Source organism: Zalophus californianus, chromosome 8 (genome assembly GCF_009762305.2).
Source record: "Zalophus californianus isolate mZalCal1 chromosome 8, mZalCal1.pri.v2, whole genome shotgun sequence".
Classification (NCBI taxonomy): domain Eukaryota; kingdom Metazoa; phylum Chordata; class Mammalia; order Carnivora; family Otariidae; genus Zalophus; species Zalophus californianus.
In genome coordinates, this window is record NC_045602.1 from 110,940,743 (window position 1) to 110,957,088 (window position 16,346).

The following is a 16,346-nucleotide window of genomic DNA, read 5'->3' on the forward strand; positions in this document are numbered from 1 at the left end:
TCTCTTTAGCTTCTGAGCTAATCCGGGAGGCCCAGCCCTGCCCCCACTCCTCAGCAAGCCTCCCCTGAGCTTTATTAGTTAAGCTTTCCAGTGGTGGCAGGAGGCCTCTCTTACAAAAACACTTGGAGAAGCCACATAAACAGGCCAGGCTAATGGGGCCTCAAGGACCCTGTCTTCAGCCAGCACTGTGCTCAAGGGCCTCTCTAATCCCTCCCCGCCTCCCCCAACCAGGCTTCCCCAGGGAGCTTCGAGGAGGGGGGTGGCAGCAGTGGTCGGGGCAGGGCCCAGTGGGGACCAAGGGGCAAAGGTGCAAGTGTCCCAAACCTCACCTGCACATGATTTCATGGGTGAGTAGCACTCGGCACATTTCGGGGTTCTTGTCCTGCCCCTCATAGATGATGGCCTGGGGGGAGAGGAGGAATGCACAGGCTCAAGGGGAAGGGAGCAGCTCTCAAGTCCAAGTGTAGGGGAGAGATGGGCCCTGCCCCAGGAAAGATCATGCCCTCCAGCTTGCTCTGGGGTGCCAAGAAGGCGAAACAGGAGCTGGGACCTGGTCTTCCCAAACCAGGACCCCCACCGGGGGCTGCGGTCCGCAAGAGTGGCATGAGGTAGGTCTACAGATTCTGTTTGTCCACAGGCAGCTTTTTCCAGAGCCAGCTCTGTTTGGGGCCGGGGAGGTCCCCAGGCCACACGGTCAGGCTGCTGGTGGGGTAGGCACACTCCTATTTCCACTGTTCCCATGCCCCTAGGGGACCTCGCCTCCTGCTCACAAGCACTGTCCCTCTGGGCTCTGCCCACCAGTCTCTCTCCCCATCCCAGGCCCGCGTGTCCTCCTTGTGCTGCTGGATCAGCCTCCCCACCAGTCCCCCTGCCTCCACTCTGCCCTGCAGCGGGGACTGAGCTTCCTAAACTGCAGCTCTGGCTGCCCACTTTATGATCCCCTGTGCCTCCAGGCCATCCCGTATGGGTGGGGTCCCTCTCTCTCTCTCTCTCTCTGGACCTCCTCCAACCCCTTCCACACTTGTCCCCACACAGTCCCACTGGCCGCTCACTGGTCCGCTTCCCCCACCACAGTGACCACAGGCTTTCTAGAAACAAACCATTTCTCCCTCTGCCCTGGGATTGGGTGGAGGCTGCTGGAAGACTGTGGGAAAGCCCGTCTCCACCTTGCATTCCAGGCCACTGATGAGCCCGTCTGTGACTCAGCCCGGCTCCTTACCAGCACGCACAACTTCTCTGAAAAGCCCTGAGATTTGCGGCCCTGCCTTGGGCAGAATCCATCAGGATTTACTCAGGTTTCAATTTCCCCAAGCTCCTTATGCTGGCCTCTGAGCCTCCTGTGAGCTTCCAGATCAGCAAGGCGCTAAGGATCTGCAGTAGAAGCTCTGGGACCCCACCCAGTCCCCTTTACTGGACCAGGGCACCCATCCCCCAGCTGTGGTTAGTGGAGGCTGCTAAGGGCTTTCTCTTGAGAACTGCTCTCAGCAGATAGGAGCTGCTTAGCTTGGAAATGTCTGGAAGGTTACACTCTCCCCTTGGGAGTGGCCCCCAGCTAACGACTGACTGATACAGGGTACAGAATCCTGGCCTCCTTGCCTCAACGGGGCACGACTCTGTTGCCATTCCTTCTCTAGAGCTCCCTGGGGATCAGGGTGAGGCTAGACTCCCGCTGGGACCACATCCTTGCTGAGCCCTGCTCAGCCTTCTCTGTCCCGCTTGCCTCCCTTCCCTTCTCCTGAGAGCTTCACCCCTGCTTCCCAATAAAGCACATGCACCTGAACGTCCATCTAGGCTGGACTTCTAGGGGATGCAACCTAAGACAGGGCCTTTGCACAAATATTGTCTTTTTCTAGACTGGAGGGCAAGGCCACACATCCTCCTGCCATAGGAGCTGGACCAGTGGGGATGGGGGGGAGGGCGGGGGCAGGCACGAGGATGCTCACTCAGATGGGGTCCAAGAGGAGGGCAAGATGGGCCTGAGCCTCCCCTGGGCGGGCTCACCTGCTTGGACATGGAGTCAATGAGGCGCACATAGAGGTCCTGCTCCGTCCGAAGTCCTAAAGGTGGGGAGGTGGAGAGGGCTTGCTGTGGCTTCTAATGACTGAACCACACTCTGCACCCTTCCCACCTGGAGCCAGGCCCTCCTCAGCCCCGAGGAATGGGCCGCTATGGGTCACACAAGGTGCAGGGAACCTAGACCTCCTCTGGGCCCTGGCGGGAAGGGGCGGCGGGCCTCACTCACCATTGTTATACACCAGCCGAAGGCGGTAGTGGACCCCGTTGTTGGTCTTTTCAGCTCCAGGTTCCTGCATGGGGAGGACGCTCAGTGTCCCCACGGCTCCACCGGCCTCCCCTCAGCCTCCCTGCCTAATCCCAGCCTTCCTCCCTCCCTTCTAGACCTCCCACCCGCTTCTCCCCCCCGCTTCCACCGGCTGTCCATCCGTCCGCCCCGTGGGAGGGGGTTCCCTGACGACCCCCCTCCCCCCCACCCATGCTCTGGTCCCGTGAGCCCACGAGCCTCTCACTCGGTCCTTTTCCACGAAATCGATGAAGGCCGTGCGCTCCACCTCCACGGGCTGCCCCTGCCGGTCATACATGGCCAGCACGAAGTGGAAGAAGTTGGATTTCCTGAGGTTGGAGGGGGGCTGCTTCTCAAAATGTGCGCGCGCCAGGCCCACGCCGCTGCGAGGAGGAAAGGGGCTGGCAAACCACCGGACGCGCCCTCCCTCTCCGGGGAGAAAGGCCCCTGGGCCTCCGACCAGGTGGGGGGGCGGTGCTGGTCAGGGCGCGGTGCTGATGCTGCAAGAGTCTGGGCCAGAAATCAGATGGGATGGGCCCCTTCCAACCCTTGCTAGGGATCTCGGTTCCAGACACGGCTTCCCGGACCAAGGTCACCCTAGCCTGCTCCCTTGGGAACAAGGGGCACAGCAGGCAGCGACCGGGGCACCCCTGCCAGGCCCCCTCCCAGGCTTTTCCCTGGGCCCCACGTTTTGAAAGGCTGATCTCTAAAACCAAAAGTACGAACAGCCCATCTAACTGACCAGAGACTCCTGTGACTGCCCTTTAGAGCATCAGGGGGCAGCTAGGAGGTTGTGGAACAAATAACCCAGGGTACCCCAGCCCACGCATTCGTGAACCTGTGGCATCGTCTGGGAGATAGTGGTGTCCCTCAGGCTCTCAGACACATTAAACTGGCTCAGGGCCACTAGTCTGCCCAGCCCGGAGTCTGGGCTGAAGGCAGGGGGTGCACCCCCGGGGTGTATAGGGACGGCCTTCACACAGTGGGAAAGATATACACTGGCTCCTTTGAGCAGAACGACCTTCTGGTCTAGCCTCGCCAAGGGCGGTCACCTAGCTCATCAGAAATGACTCCTAGGGCACCTGGGTGGCTCAGTAGGCTAAGTGTCTGCCTTCGGCTTCAGGTCATGATCCCAGAGTCCTGGGATCGAGTCCCGCATTGGGCTCCCTGCTCAGCGGAGAATCTGTTTCTCCCTCTACCCCTCCCCCCTCCTTGTGATTTCTCTCTCTCACGTTCTGTCTCAAATAAATAAATAAATAAGTAAATAAATAAAATCTTAACAAAAAGAAGAAGAAGAAAAGAAATGACTCCTCGAAGGGGCGCCCCGCTGGCTCAGTCGGTGGAGCATGCGAATCTGGATCTCAGGGTTGTGGGTTCGAGCCCCACCTTGGGTGTAGAGATTACTTAAAAATAAAATCTTAAAAAAAAAGAAAAGAAAAGAAAAGAAATGATTCCTAGAAGCAAGGCCCTGGCAAGAGCAGGAGGAGAAAAACAAAGGCCCGATTCACCAAGTAGTTCCTCAGCCCCAGCGATGTACCAAGCCCCAGACACACGGCACTGAGTGGGGCCAGAATTAAATGTCTGGAAGGTTAGAACTAGATATAGAGAGCTATAACACAAGACAAAGTGGTGGGTGCCCCGCAAAAGATGTTACATACCAAAAAAACCCCACAAAAACCCCAAAACAAAACAAAAAACAACGCATAGTAGCAAAGGAAGAAAACAATGAATTCTTTCCGTGAGAGATAAGGGGAAGCCTTCATGGAGATGGTGGCTTTTCCCCTGGTTCTTGAGGAATGAGTAGGAGCTCAACAGTTGCAGCAGGCAAAGGGGCAGAACAAACGGCATAAGAAATGGCTGTGGGTGTGAAGGTTGGTGTCGCTTGGACCACAGATTTTAGAAAGTTAAGTGAAGAGAAGAAAAAGTTGCATTAGAAGTGCCAAGTCTGGAGAGACACAAAAACCAGGCCACGAGTTTAGACTGTCTCCTCTGGGCCAAGGTCTTGAAAAGAGTGCTCCTTACGTCTCTCATGGCTTCAGATCCTCCCTCTACAAAAGGCAGCTATGGCCACCATTGCTGGGAAATGAGGCTTCACAGAGTGCACAAGTGTATGTAGGGGGCCCTGGGACACCCTCCAGGAATAGACTCTGCTTGGCTCAGGCTGGCTCCCCGTGTGTGGTAGCCAAGATGGTGCCCCATGATCCCCACTTCCTGGTATTTATGCTGTTGTGTAGTCCCCTCCCAGACTGTATCAGGGTTGGTCCGTGTGGCCAGTAGAATATGGCACAATCAGCATATGATTTCCAAGGTTATAAAAGGTCATAAGAGACATGGTGGCTTCAGCCTTGTTCTGTTGGATCAGCAACCAGGGCAAAGCTGGCTGCCATGTTGTGAGGACACTCGAGCAGCCCTGTGGAGGGGGCCTGGCAGAAGAACCAAGGTCTCCTGCCCACAGCCAGCACTTAGCTTGTCAGCTGTGTGAATGAACCACCTTGGAAGAAGACCCACCAGCTCCAGCGAAGCCTTCAGATGACTGCAGCCTCAGGAGAAGCCCAAGCTGCTCCCTCACTCCTGACTCTCGAGAAACTGTGTGAGGTAATGGGTGTTTGTTGCTTGACACTGCTGAGTTTTGAGCTAATTTTTTTATGCACCAATTCTGCTGAGGGCTATGGCTTGAGAAATACAATGAAAGGCCACCAGACGGTTCTGAAGCCAGGCAGGGCTTAGAAGATGCTGCCCGTGGGGAGGGCGCAGTGGGGTGGGAAAGCGAGAAGCGGCCGCAGGGAAGCAGAGAGGACGTGGATGGTAGTACTGCCTTGAACCATTCAGACCAGAGTCCCATCATGGACACGTCACTGCCACTGTGGAAACATCTGCCATATTCATCACTCCTTAATGTTGTTCATATAATTTTAAATCAACTTACTCTTACTCTGCTTCACGCAAAACCATAATATCTGGGATATTCTGGCTTGAGGGGCTTGTGTTTTTACTCGTACATGTTACAGTGAATACCTAAACTTTAAAAGGACAATTGTCCCACCTCCTTAAGCCTGCTTGGGAGCCTCACCGGTCCTTGTGAAATGTTGATTTCAGGGGCAGAAGTGATGGGTCTTGCTGGTTTCTGATCAAGAGGAGCTGGAGGGGACCACCGACACCTTCTCTTCCCCACCAAAGGTCCTTTCTACACGTGTCCCTTCCTCCAGGGACGTCCTCCTCCCTCGAGCTTCCCACCTCCTCTGCCCTCTCCTCCCCTCCCCCTCAGGCGACAAAGTCCTTTCAAGTCCTGGCCTTGACCCTCCAGCTTCCCATTTGCCAAGTGGCAGGGAAGCCCAAAGAGCTTTGATCACAGCAGGTCCCTGATTACTGCTGATGAATATGCTAATGAGGCAGCAACCCTGACTCCTCCTTCTGGCCCCAGGACCAGTTTAGGGGGAAGAGGAGCTCCCTGGGTCAGGTTCCAGGACCACCTGAGGGGAGAAAAGGCGGAAGGGGGTGGTGGGCTTGTGGAGCCCTCCCAGATCACTATGCCCTTTATTCTGTCAGCTAGGCCAGGAGAGGTGCCTGGAAGGCTCTCACACAGCAGGGCTGGAGGGTACGGAAAAAGGGGCCTTCACAGAGGAGGGGTGGATGCTGAGCAATAACCTAATCCCCTACACCGCTCAATACGCCCTTTCTTCACAGACACCCCTCCACTTCCAGGCCAAGAGTAAATCAGTGATGCTGGCATGAGTTCTCTCTCTCGTCCATCCCTCTTGGCAAATATCAGTCAGTCCTGGGTCCTGGCTGCATGTCAGCTCCTGCCGGGCTTCTAAGGACCAGACCTGGGAAGTCTGGCCCAAGTCCCAAGCCAAACCCCCTTCACAGGGCTGCCCTCCATACAAGAGGGGATTCCTGGGGAGAGAGGTCAGGAAACCTAGGGAGAGGAAAGATGGCAGGTATCCCTGCTCCCCCCCGCCCCGCCCCCACAGCCTGGGGCCTATGGACCGGTATCCAGTGCCGCCAGCTGGGGTTTGGGTGGGAGGCTCACTGCCTCACATGCTTATGCCCAACCCCAAAGTGGGGTAAGGCTCAGGTCTACTTCTCCTGAGGCAGCGCAGCATCATCCTCCCTTCCCCACCTTGCTGAGTGGGTCTGAGGCACCCTCCTCCTCCTGGGCTCACACGCATCCAGGCAAAACAATGGGACAGGTGGCTAGTTTACAGCTCCTAGACAGGATTACTATCAAAATCAAGGACAGAACAATAGGAGTATTATAGCTCCAACCACCCCCCCCCCGCGACCGCCGCAGATCAGGAGAGGACTCCAGAGTGGGCAAGACCGCTGTTGGGCATACCCAGGGCTGCTCCTGGTCTGGGAATGTCTCCAGTTTACCCTGTTCATACCCCTGCTGGACATGTGAGAGGCTCAAGGTGAAACAGAAAAACTTTTGCTTTAGAAAGGCATTCTCGTATTTCCTATGACCAAGAGACAGACAATGACAGAAGGATCAATCCATCAGCAAGAATGTGGGGTAGCTCTGGACTATCCCTTCCTTCTCCTAGTTCCCCCGTGTACCTCTACCCCCAATGTGCAGCAGGTGACCAATCCACATGCCTAAATGGAAGTGCGAGCCTCAAAGGGAGAGGGTTGGGGAGGGGACAGACTTTAGCTCTTCCCTCCCTGGGAAGAGCTGGATGCTCTTGTAACGAGAAAACAAACCAAGATTAAAGAACAGAAAGAAAGAAAAAGAGATTCACTCAAACAGCTCAGAAAATGGACACAGGGGATGCAGAGAGGTCGGAGAGCCCCTGCTGGGTGCAGATGTGGGGTGGGGTGGGGGGTGGGGCCTCTGCGGGCTCTCATACTAGCTTAGAGACAGAGAGATGTGGATGAAGGCCAGTATCTCCGATTCTGCGGTCTCCCACTGGGGTGTGGGGAGAAATTGCAAGCATGTCCACTGATATGAATCCCTTATCGAAAAGAAAAAAAGGGAAGCAGGAGTTGAGTCCCTGAAGCCTGGAGAGGCAAGGATTCAAATGCAAACAGTTTATGTGGGAGATGATCCCAGCAAACACTTGGGCGGGCTGGAGAATGAGAAAGAGAAGGCAAGGCACTCCGTAAAAGGGTGCTCTATCCACAAGTTACAGCTGTGGGCCACTGCAGCTCCCCAGTCCAGCTGGGAGCTCTGGAAACAGTCTAGAACAGGCGCTTCGGAGGAGGGAGCTGGGGTAGTTATCTGCCAATTTCAGTTAGTCGTTGGTGGAGGGCTCCTGGGCCGCCATTGCTCAGGAAATTCTGGCCCGGGATGCAGGTGGGCAGAGCAGGCTCCGGCAGATGCTAGCAGGGGAAGCAGACCCCTTACCAAGGGTCCTGAGGGGAGAGGAGCGGGGTACCAACCACCGGCCATCCAGAGGTCTGTAGTGTGTTAGAAGCCAGTAAAATTACAGCCTAAGGGACTGACTGCAACTTGGCAGATAGGAATAAGAATGGCCTCACCTGGTACATGTGGTGCTGGAGCCTATAATTCAGAGACATCTCATTCCCTGAGCCTCATTAGTGCACGAAGCATGCCACACAGGCGCCTTTTTCAGAAAAATGCAGCCAAACGACTAGAACAGCCACATTAATCACTTTTGTGAGACTCCAGAAAGAATTACACATCTCTTGGCTTTCTTAAAAAGCTTGTTTTCAACAAAATGTTCAGAACAGTTTCCTATCAACTCTGGAGTGTGCTGAGGTGGTGGGGCATTTGCTCTTGTACTAAAGAACCCAGACATGGGAGGAGAAAGCGCTTGTTTTCTTATTTCTACCATGGCCTGCTCACCCCCATTCCCATCTTTGGTCCTGGAATAGCCTGTAAGTTAAAGGCGACGGTGGCAGAAGGGCTTTGGTGTGCGCATCTACTTTGTGGTCTGAGGACACCTGCTTTGTCACAAGCATGGATGTGCATGGGCTTCCTGAGTACTGTGCTGGGAATCCAGGTTGAAGTTGACACCAAGGACAACCTGACCTTCCCGGCTGGGGCCATTCAGGTGGCCTGTGCTTGGGGGACGCGTGTGGGGACATGTTGGGGGCTGCAGAGTTGTCTGGCTGCTATTGCGGAGGCCACAGTGGTCCCTGGAGATGCTCCTTCCCAGGGCAGGGCAGGATCCACCAGGGCCCTTCTCGAGGCAGCTGCTGGCCCCTGCCACGGCTTTCTAGCACAGAGAGCACCGCACCATCTCAGCTCTGTCCTCAGGAGGTCAGTTGGGGCTCCTTACATCCCTGACTACACGCTCATGATAAATAAGAGCAATTTAAAACGAGCATCCCAAACCCCTCAGAGGACAGGTGGCCCAGGCTGGAGTTTGGCCTCCCCCCAGGGGCATCTTTGGACCTTCTGCATCCCCCTGCTCCCCACCGAATCCTAACTCTTGCCCGCCTTGATAGCCCAAGGTTCTGAGCAGTGCCTTGGCCTTGGGCCTGATCCACCTTGGAATCTGGGATGCTGGGGAAATGGGGATAAGCCCTAAGGTCGTCCGCAATGGGGGGAGGCTCCCCCAGGAGGTAGAAGGAACAAAAAGCATATGTCTCCTGAGTCTCATCCCTTGTCTCAGCTTTCCCTAAAATCTCTGCGAATTGCAGCCCTTCTTTCCCCCATCCTGGCCCACTACATAGGTCTCTCTTTTCTCTGTGTCTTCTCTTCCTCCAAGCGTCCCACTGGTCCTGCTCCCTGCACGCCTCCCCTGGGCCCCTGGGACTGCTGATTGGCCCACCAAATTGGGCCTGGCATTCCTGGCCCCAGCCAAGATCTGTTGGCCTAGCCCTGCCCAGCCCAACAGGCCCAGAGCCTAGCTGTGCCACAGACCGGGAAGATAAAAGTAGCAGCCCACTGGGGCACACCCACCTTGACAATGTGGACAGAGGGAGGATCTGGAGGCTCTGAAGCTGCGTCCAGAGGGGCCTGTGGGAGGGAAGGCTTTGGGGCTGCTTTATATCCCCTACTCCTGTTGCCCAGCAGCGGCGGTGGCGGTGGGTGGGCTCACCTGCCACAGGAAGTTGTCTCAGCCACCGAAGTCCCCCAGTGGGGGGGATCTCACTAGCCAGGGCTTCCACCCTCCATCTTGCCCTCCATTCCACCTAAAGGCTGCCCACCCTGCTTCTCTCTGCCCACCCCGTCGCCACCCACCCACAGGCCTGCCTGCCAGGTCCCAGGCTGAGGAGCGGCTATTAATTATTAAAGCAAACAAAAGCATTTCCTAGCAGGGAGGCTAGCGTGCAGCTGCTTACAGGAAAGGCAGTCCAGCTGGCTTTCTCAGGGCCTGCTTGTGTGCTGGGACCCGCTCGAGGGGGAGGGTGGGCTTGGGTCCTGCAGGGGTCTCCCTGGGCTGGGAATCCCACCAGGAGAGGAGAGCGGCTTCTGGGCTGAGCACCCCAGCAAGAGGACGCAGTCTGCAGGGCAGTCTGGGGAACATGGGCTGGGGCTGGCGTCTGCAACTCGGAGATGAAGTGGCAGCACTGGCTAGGGGTCCTTGTGCAGAGCTCCCCACTGGGAAGATCCTGCCAGACTTCCCTCCCCTGCCCTCCCCTCTTGCCTCCAGGGCAAGGGCATGGAACCCCTCTCTTTCCCTACCCTTCTTTTGCTCAGAACTTTCCTTCCTGTTGGCAGAGCCTCCCTCACTGATCTTGGCATGTTCTGGGCCTTCTCCTCCATCTCCACCTTCTGTAAGACTTGGCGGCATAAAGCTGGGAAGCGGCAGCAGCCCAGTATCTGGTTCCTGGAGTCAGGTAGATGCTGGAGACCACCAACATGGGGAGGGGAGCCCAACAGAAAGGGATCTGGGAACTTGCTAACATGCACCCCTGTTTCCTTCAGCAGATACTCGTTGCCCCCCTGCTGACTGCTCCAGCCTGTCCTGGTGCTGTGGACACAAGGACAGTAAGCCACCATCCTTGCCCTAAAGGAAGGCACGGGCTGGTGGGGCACCGCTGACTCTGGCCTGTGGCCCGCATCCTTAGGCAGCACTGAGAACTGTTCCTGAGGTCCGGTGGGAGGGTGCACATAGAGAAAGTGCTGGGGTGCAGTGGGTCCCCGAGACTGGAAGACTTTATTCAGTGGGTATGTGGGCGCTGGGGCCAGGGGAACTGTTTCAAGAGGCACCGTTGGATGCCAAGTATCATGCCAAGGGCTGGAAGCTGGAAGGGAGTTTGGGGTTAGATGGTGGGGAGCCCTGAGGGCTGAATACCTGGGAGGAAGTGGGGGTGACTGAAGTTTTTAATCGGAGAAGGACATGATCAGAGAAGAGTTCTTTGGAAATATTGCTCTGCCCCCCCGGGGATGGCAGATGGTTTCAGGGGAGAGGTGAGAGACTGGGGCTGGGGCAGGGGGATAGGGGGCTGCGGTGGTAAACGGGGGTAGGTTAACCTTCAAGCCAGGGAGGAAAGAGGTGGAGGGCAAGGGTGAGCTATTGTTAAAAGGTGACCTCGGACGTGAAGAAACATCTAGGAGCCTTGACAATCAGGGGGCTTTGGGGCAAGGCATCAAAGACAACTGTCAGATCCCAAGCAGGCTTGGGGAAGAATGCTCCTGGGCAAGATTCCCAGAGGTAAGTGGGAGAGAAAGCAGGCAGAGGTTGAAGAGGGAGGTAGGGGATGGGGAAAGGAATGTTTGTTGCTGGTGTTTCAGGATGGAAAGACCTGAGCCGAGGACTGACTAACCGACTGACTGGGGATCAAGACACAAGTAGAAGAGATGATGGGCCACTTTGGGAAGAATGAGGAGAAAGGATTAGCCTGCTCTCCCATGGAAGGAGGTGGTCCAGAGTCAACCAAATGGGGCGGGGGTGTGCTCCCAATCTGTGTCCTGAGGCACAGAAGTCTCTGGACTTGCAAATATGGAGCCCAGTCCTGAAAAAAAATGTCCCTCTTCCAACTGGGGAAGCCTCTGAGTCCCAGCGATGTGGCCCCCAGGACTCAGATGGGACACCTCAGTGCCACTCAAGAACCGCCCCCCTCACGTGCAGACAACACTGCTGTTGGTCAGATCCTCCGGGAAAGGGCCCCATCCCCACACTTCTGCACCCACAGAGGCTACAAGAGCACCACCTCCTTCGCATCTGCTTCCCCCTCATTAAACCTGCTGGCTTGACACAGGGACAGAGGGTCCGGTCAGAGAGAAATAAGAACCCTAAGCCCCAGGGGCTCCCCTGGCACTCTTCACCCACTCTTACGAGGAGCTCTCACCACAGCTGGTGGTGGAGAAAAAGATGGAGCCCCCGTTAAGGAACAGATCGTCTCAAATTAAATAAAAAAACAGAACCAACAGAGAACCCGGCAGGATACAGAATTGTATGCACAGCCCAGGAAAAAAGCATGTAAATGTGCAAAAAGATGGGAAGGAAATACTCTAAAATGTTGACGGTAGTTGTATCAGAAAGGTGGAATTTTGTTTTCTACTTACCAATTTTTCTGGAATATAGTTATATCATGAGTAAAACTATGTAAATTAATGCATGGCAAGACGCTCTTCTCTTGAAGAGATGAGCTCCAGGGAGAGCCCCCCAGCACTCCCTGCCAACAGTCAGCAAAGGACAGGAGTGCAGAAACACAGGTTTGGTTCCACAGGAAACAAGGTGTGGGTCTGTTAAAGGGCGAGGCTGGGCTTGGACTATGAGCGGTGTCGGCGGAACAGGCCCAGGGATAGGAATGTTGGGCCGGTGTGCCAGGCCTCGTGGGCCTTGGCAACTCTCCTATAGCATCCCTTCAGGCTGCCGGTCGAGCACCTGCTGAGACCTTGCGGCAGCCCAGCTCCCACGTGCCCCAAGGGTCTGCAGAGGCAGCACCTCCTTAGTCCTAACCACTGAGAACTCGAGTAGGATATCTAACACCCCCCCTTCTCAATACGCCCCCTCCCACCGCACCACTCACAAGTAGGGGCATAAAAAGTCCGTGGTCAGGTGTTGTGGGGGCAGGTCAACAAACCCTTTAAACTTCCTCTCCAAACCCAGGAGTCCATTCCCTACCCAGGCCCCGTGCCCAGACTCCTGCAAAGGCGTCGGCATAGATGCTGGGTTCCCAGGGACCCTTCTGCCTCCCCCAGGGCCCGCCAGGAAACCACTCTGAGGAGAGGCGGGGCCTGAGCGCCCAGCCCCAGCCCCCAATCGTTCCAGCCAAGGCGACTGTCCAGCTCGCCTGTTCCCCACTCTTCAGCCCCCAGCCTCTTCTCTGGCTCCACACGCACCCCTCCTTCAACTCCGAGGGGCGTGGGAAAGCAGAAAGGGGGCTGGGTTTTGTGCCTTTCCTGGCAGACAGCCTCGGAATTGGACAAGGAGAGGCTCTGGGACTGCCCACGAAGGAGGGGTTGTCTGTTACTTGACGGCCGGTGGCTGTGGGTCACGGCTCAGGGACTGTGGACAGCGGGGATACCTTCTACTCTAGAGCCCTGGACCGCCGGCCCCCCGAGCGACAGTCGGAAATCAGAAATCAGAGCTGGGACCGCGGCAGAGGTGGCAGAAGCCCCGCCCCGGCCCGCCCCATAGCCTCAGGAGGAAGCAGAGGCGCTCGGGGCAAGGGTGGGCGGGAGAGCTTGCCGGGACCGTCCAGAGTTAGGGCTTCCCCCTACCCCTCGCCCCAGCAGCTCGGCAGGCTGAGCGAAGGCGGCGCGGAGCCGTCCAACCCGAGCGCTCCGGGTCGCGTCCGAGCGCTTACCTCTGCGCCGCGGTGCTGGCGTCCAGGATGCCCGCGCCCTGCATCCAGGAGCGCACCGAGCCCAAGCCCGCGGGCAGCAGCGGCTCCTCCTTCAGGTTCAGCCCGCCGCGGGGCAGAGAGTCCTGCGCGGGGAACATAAGGGCGCGCGGTCGGTAGGCGCCCCCGCCGCCGGGAATGCGGTCCCGCCGAGGCTGCGGGCGCCTGGGCTCAGCCAGACCCGACGGCAGCGGGCGCCTCCAGGAGCGCAGCGCAGCGCCGGATCCCCGCGTCTCAGTGCGCGCTCGCCTCTCGGGCGCTCCCTCGGAGAAAGCGGGTCTGCGAGCGCCGGCGCTGTCCCCTCCCCTCCCGGGGCGCGGGGCGGGGAGATGGAGGGATTCCCCCGCGGCCTGAGCGCCGGCGGGGAGCGCGGGAGCGGAGCCGGCACCCGGTCGGCGCGGAGGCGCCCCAGAGGCGCGCTCTGGCGGCTGCCCAGGGCCGCGGTCGTCGGAGGGGGGGCGGCCCGAGCGCCCCGGGAGCTGCCTCCGGCGAGGCGGGGGCGCGGGGCTGCCCGCCCTTTCCCCCTCACCCCCCCCCACCTCCCGCCCGCCCGCGGCGCCGGCGCGGGGCGCTGATTACCATCCGGGAGGCGGAGGCTGCGGGCGCGGAGCTCGGCGGCGGCGGCGGCGGCGGCGGCGGCGGCAGCGGCGGCAGGAGCAGCAGCAGCCGCGCGTCCCGGGGAAAGGCAGGGGCAGCGCCGGGCCAGCAGACGCCGCCGCCGCCAGAGCCCCGCGTGCCCCGCCGCCCCGGCCCTGCCGCAGCCCCGGGCGGCAGCACCTGGAGCAGCAGCAGCAGCAACCCGGCCGACTCCCCCCGGGGCCCGGTTCCCGCGCCGCCCCGCCGCGGCCGCCGCCGGCCGCCGCTCCCCGGGGCCTGGCCGCGGGCCCGGGCCATCCCGCCGCCGCCGCCGCCGCTCCCGGGGGAGCGGGAGTCGAAGGGAGGGAGCGCGGGCGGGAGGAGGGATGGCGGGAGCGGGCGGGCCCAGGGGACTGGGGGCCAGGGGAGGCGGGGGCGGGGCGGCGCGGCCGGCCGAGGGGCGGCCGGGGACGTGACATCATCGGGGGAGGAGCGGCTGGGCCCGGGCCGCCGCGGCGGGGCGGATCCTGGCGAGTCGGTCGCCGGGGCTGGGGGCTGCGGCCTGGCGGAGGCCGCGGGGAGGAACAGGAGGGACCCGCGGGCCCTGGGAGGCCCGGGCAGGGGGCTGCGCGGCGAGGGAACCGCGCCAAAGCCGGGGGAACGCGCCACGCCGCGCTCAGAAACCTCGGCCGCCTCCGGGTCGCCGCGGGACGGAGCTCGGGCTTCTGGCCTCACCCCCCTCTCCAAGTACCCGCCGTACTGCCCACGCGGACACCCTGTTCCTGCGCTTGCTGCTCATTTTGACGCCTCCAAGCTTTTACTCTTGAGGTTCTTTGCTCGCCCCTGCGGTCCTGCTTGCATTTCCCCTGGTGAACCTGACCTCGGTTTAACCTCAGCCTAGGACTCGAAGCTCCCTCTCTCTCTTAGACTGGGCCCCAGACAGCTGAGCGGCGTCCCTGCACACCCCATCCCTCGGCCCCTTCCCTGCGTTGCCTAAACCTAAGGCATTTTCGTTTCCAGACGGCGCCTTTCCGAAACCTCTTGATTTCTGATTGCGAGTTGGACACTTAGGGCTCAAGTGGTAGGACTTGGAGCCCAAAGCACCTCTTCTTTCTCCCCAGCACCTTCATTTGCAGATTTCATTCCTTTTTTTTTTTTTTTTTTTTTTTAGTTTCTGGCACAGAAATCATCTCACCCTTGTCCCTAGGGGCAGAGCCATTTCTACCCCTGACCTCACCCTCTGGCTTGATGTGTCCTGGCCAAGCTTTGAACAAGCCCAGAATGAGTCCAGTACCTTCCTGCAGAACAGCACGGGGGTGGCCTGCCCTGCCTGCTTCTTGCACTCTCAGATACCCATGGAATACTACTTTCCTGCCCCAGCCGACTCCCATCCTCTGTTGGGGGACCTCCAAGTGTGCAGTTGGTGGTCCACCCCATGTTGACCTAGATGAGGGGTCCTAGGGGCACCGCTGGGCTTCCTGTCACCTCAGAGGCTCCCCTGCCTTCTCTCTTGACTTCTTTCCTCTTTGCCATCCCTCCTTCTCCATGTCCCCCTTCCCATCACCTGCAGTGCAGGGCCTGTGGCTCCCACCCAGACTTCTCCAAGTGTCAGCTTTTGCCCCAGGTGAGATTATCAAAGGTAGGTCTCTCGTTAAGGTGAATTCTTCTGCCAGTCTCTTTCTCCATCTCCTTATCTGACTCTGAATCCTTGCTCCTCCCCCTGTGGTCCCTGACCAGCAGCAGCAACACTGCTCCCCGAATGTGGGAGCTTGTTAGAAATGCAGCTTCTTAGGCTCTGCCCAGGCCTGCTGGATTAGAACCTACCTTTTAACAAGATTCCAGGTACACATTACATTTGAGAAACGTTGCTTTAGAGAACCCCCCCCAGCCAAGCATTCCATACTTGCTTCACCCCTCTCTACAACCTTCAAACCTACCTCTGGCTCTCGAAATTTCCAGCAAACAGCCTACCTCTTAATGGAGAGGGTCCGGGGAATGGCAGCAAGATCCCACTGTCTCTCTCAGCCGTTCGTGGTTTCCATCCATTCTCAGTCTCATCGCCCATTCTGTTCTCTCGGTGCACCCCCAATAAACATGTGGACTCAGGGATTTCTTGACTAAGTCCCATCTTCTGCCCCTCCTGATGTTGCCCCATCTGCTCTGTTCGCATCTTGGTCCTCCTTTCTTTGGCGCAGACCTCCCCATTCTTAGAAGAACCCTTCCCTTGTCCCTGCCTCCTCCTCCAACATGTGCCCCTCCTGTTCCTGAGAGTCTCCAGGGGCACTCCACCAAGGATGCCTCGCCAGCCCCCGGCAAGCCGCTCTCGAAGCCCTAGTGGTCTGGCTCCCTTCCAGCTCTCTGCCACTGTGTGCCCTGCGCTCAGGCCTCAGGCCCTCTGACTCCCTGCAGCCCTGGGCTCTCCAAACCCTCCTCCTCCCACACACACCCCAGGGAGAGCCATCCTGAGGACTAGAGCTCTCTGCCTCTCTTGTCCCTGCGAGTGCCTCAGGCTGCTGGGCCTTGCTTTCGTCTCCCTTCTCCGCTCAGAGCTCATGCTCGTCCATGGCTTCAGAGGCTGTCCCGGGGACACAATCTCCTAGTGTGGGCCTCCATCTTGCTTCTCCCGGTCCCGGACATCCGCTGGTGAGCACAGAGCTGGCCTCGACTCTCGGGGACGAGGGGAGCCCCTGCCTGCATGGAGGGTCCCTGTCCTCGGGCCAGGAATGAGGCTGCCTGGTCTCTGCAAACTAGCTCTTCCTCCTGCCCG

General features: G+C 58.6%; 1 protein-coding gene across 5 annotated transcripts in view; it reads right to left on the minus strand.

Annotated features, from left to right (window-relative positions):
• EBF4 (EBF family member 4) overlaps positions 1-13,620 on the minus strand; it is a 57,683-nt gene extending 44,063 nt beyond the window's left edge. For 4 of the 5 annotated variants that reach the window (XM_027622009.2, XM_027622010.2, XM_027622006.2 and 1 more), the window contains exons 1-5: positions 12,968-13,104; positions 2,526-2,682; positions 2,243-2,306; positions 2,002-2,057; positions 330-403 (exon numbers count right to left, since the gene is read on the minus strand). In XM_027622009.2, the coding sequence (XP_027477810.1) occupies positions 330-403; positions 2,002-2,057; positions 2,243-2,306; positions 2,526-2,682; positions 12,968-13,104 (488 nt within the window). Of the gene's footprint in view, positions 1-329; positions 404-2,001; positions 2,058-2,242; positions 2,307-2,525; positions 2,683-12,967; positions 13,105-13,582 lie in introns of those variants that run through there. The other variant, XM_027622007.2, reaches the window with a different exon arrangement.
• Between the last annotated feature and the right edge of the window lie 2,726 nt (positions 13,621-16,346).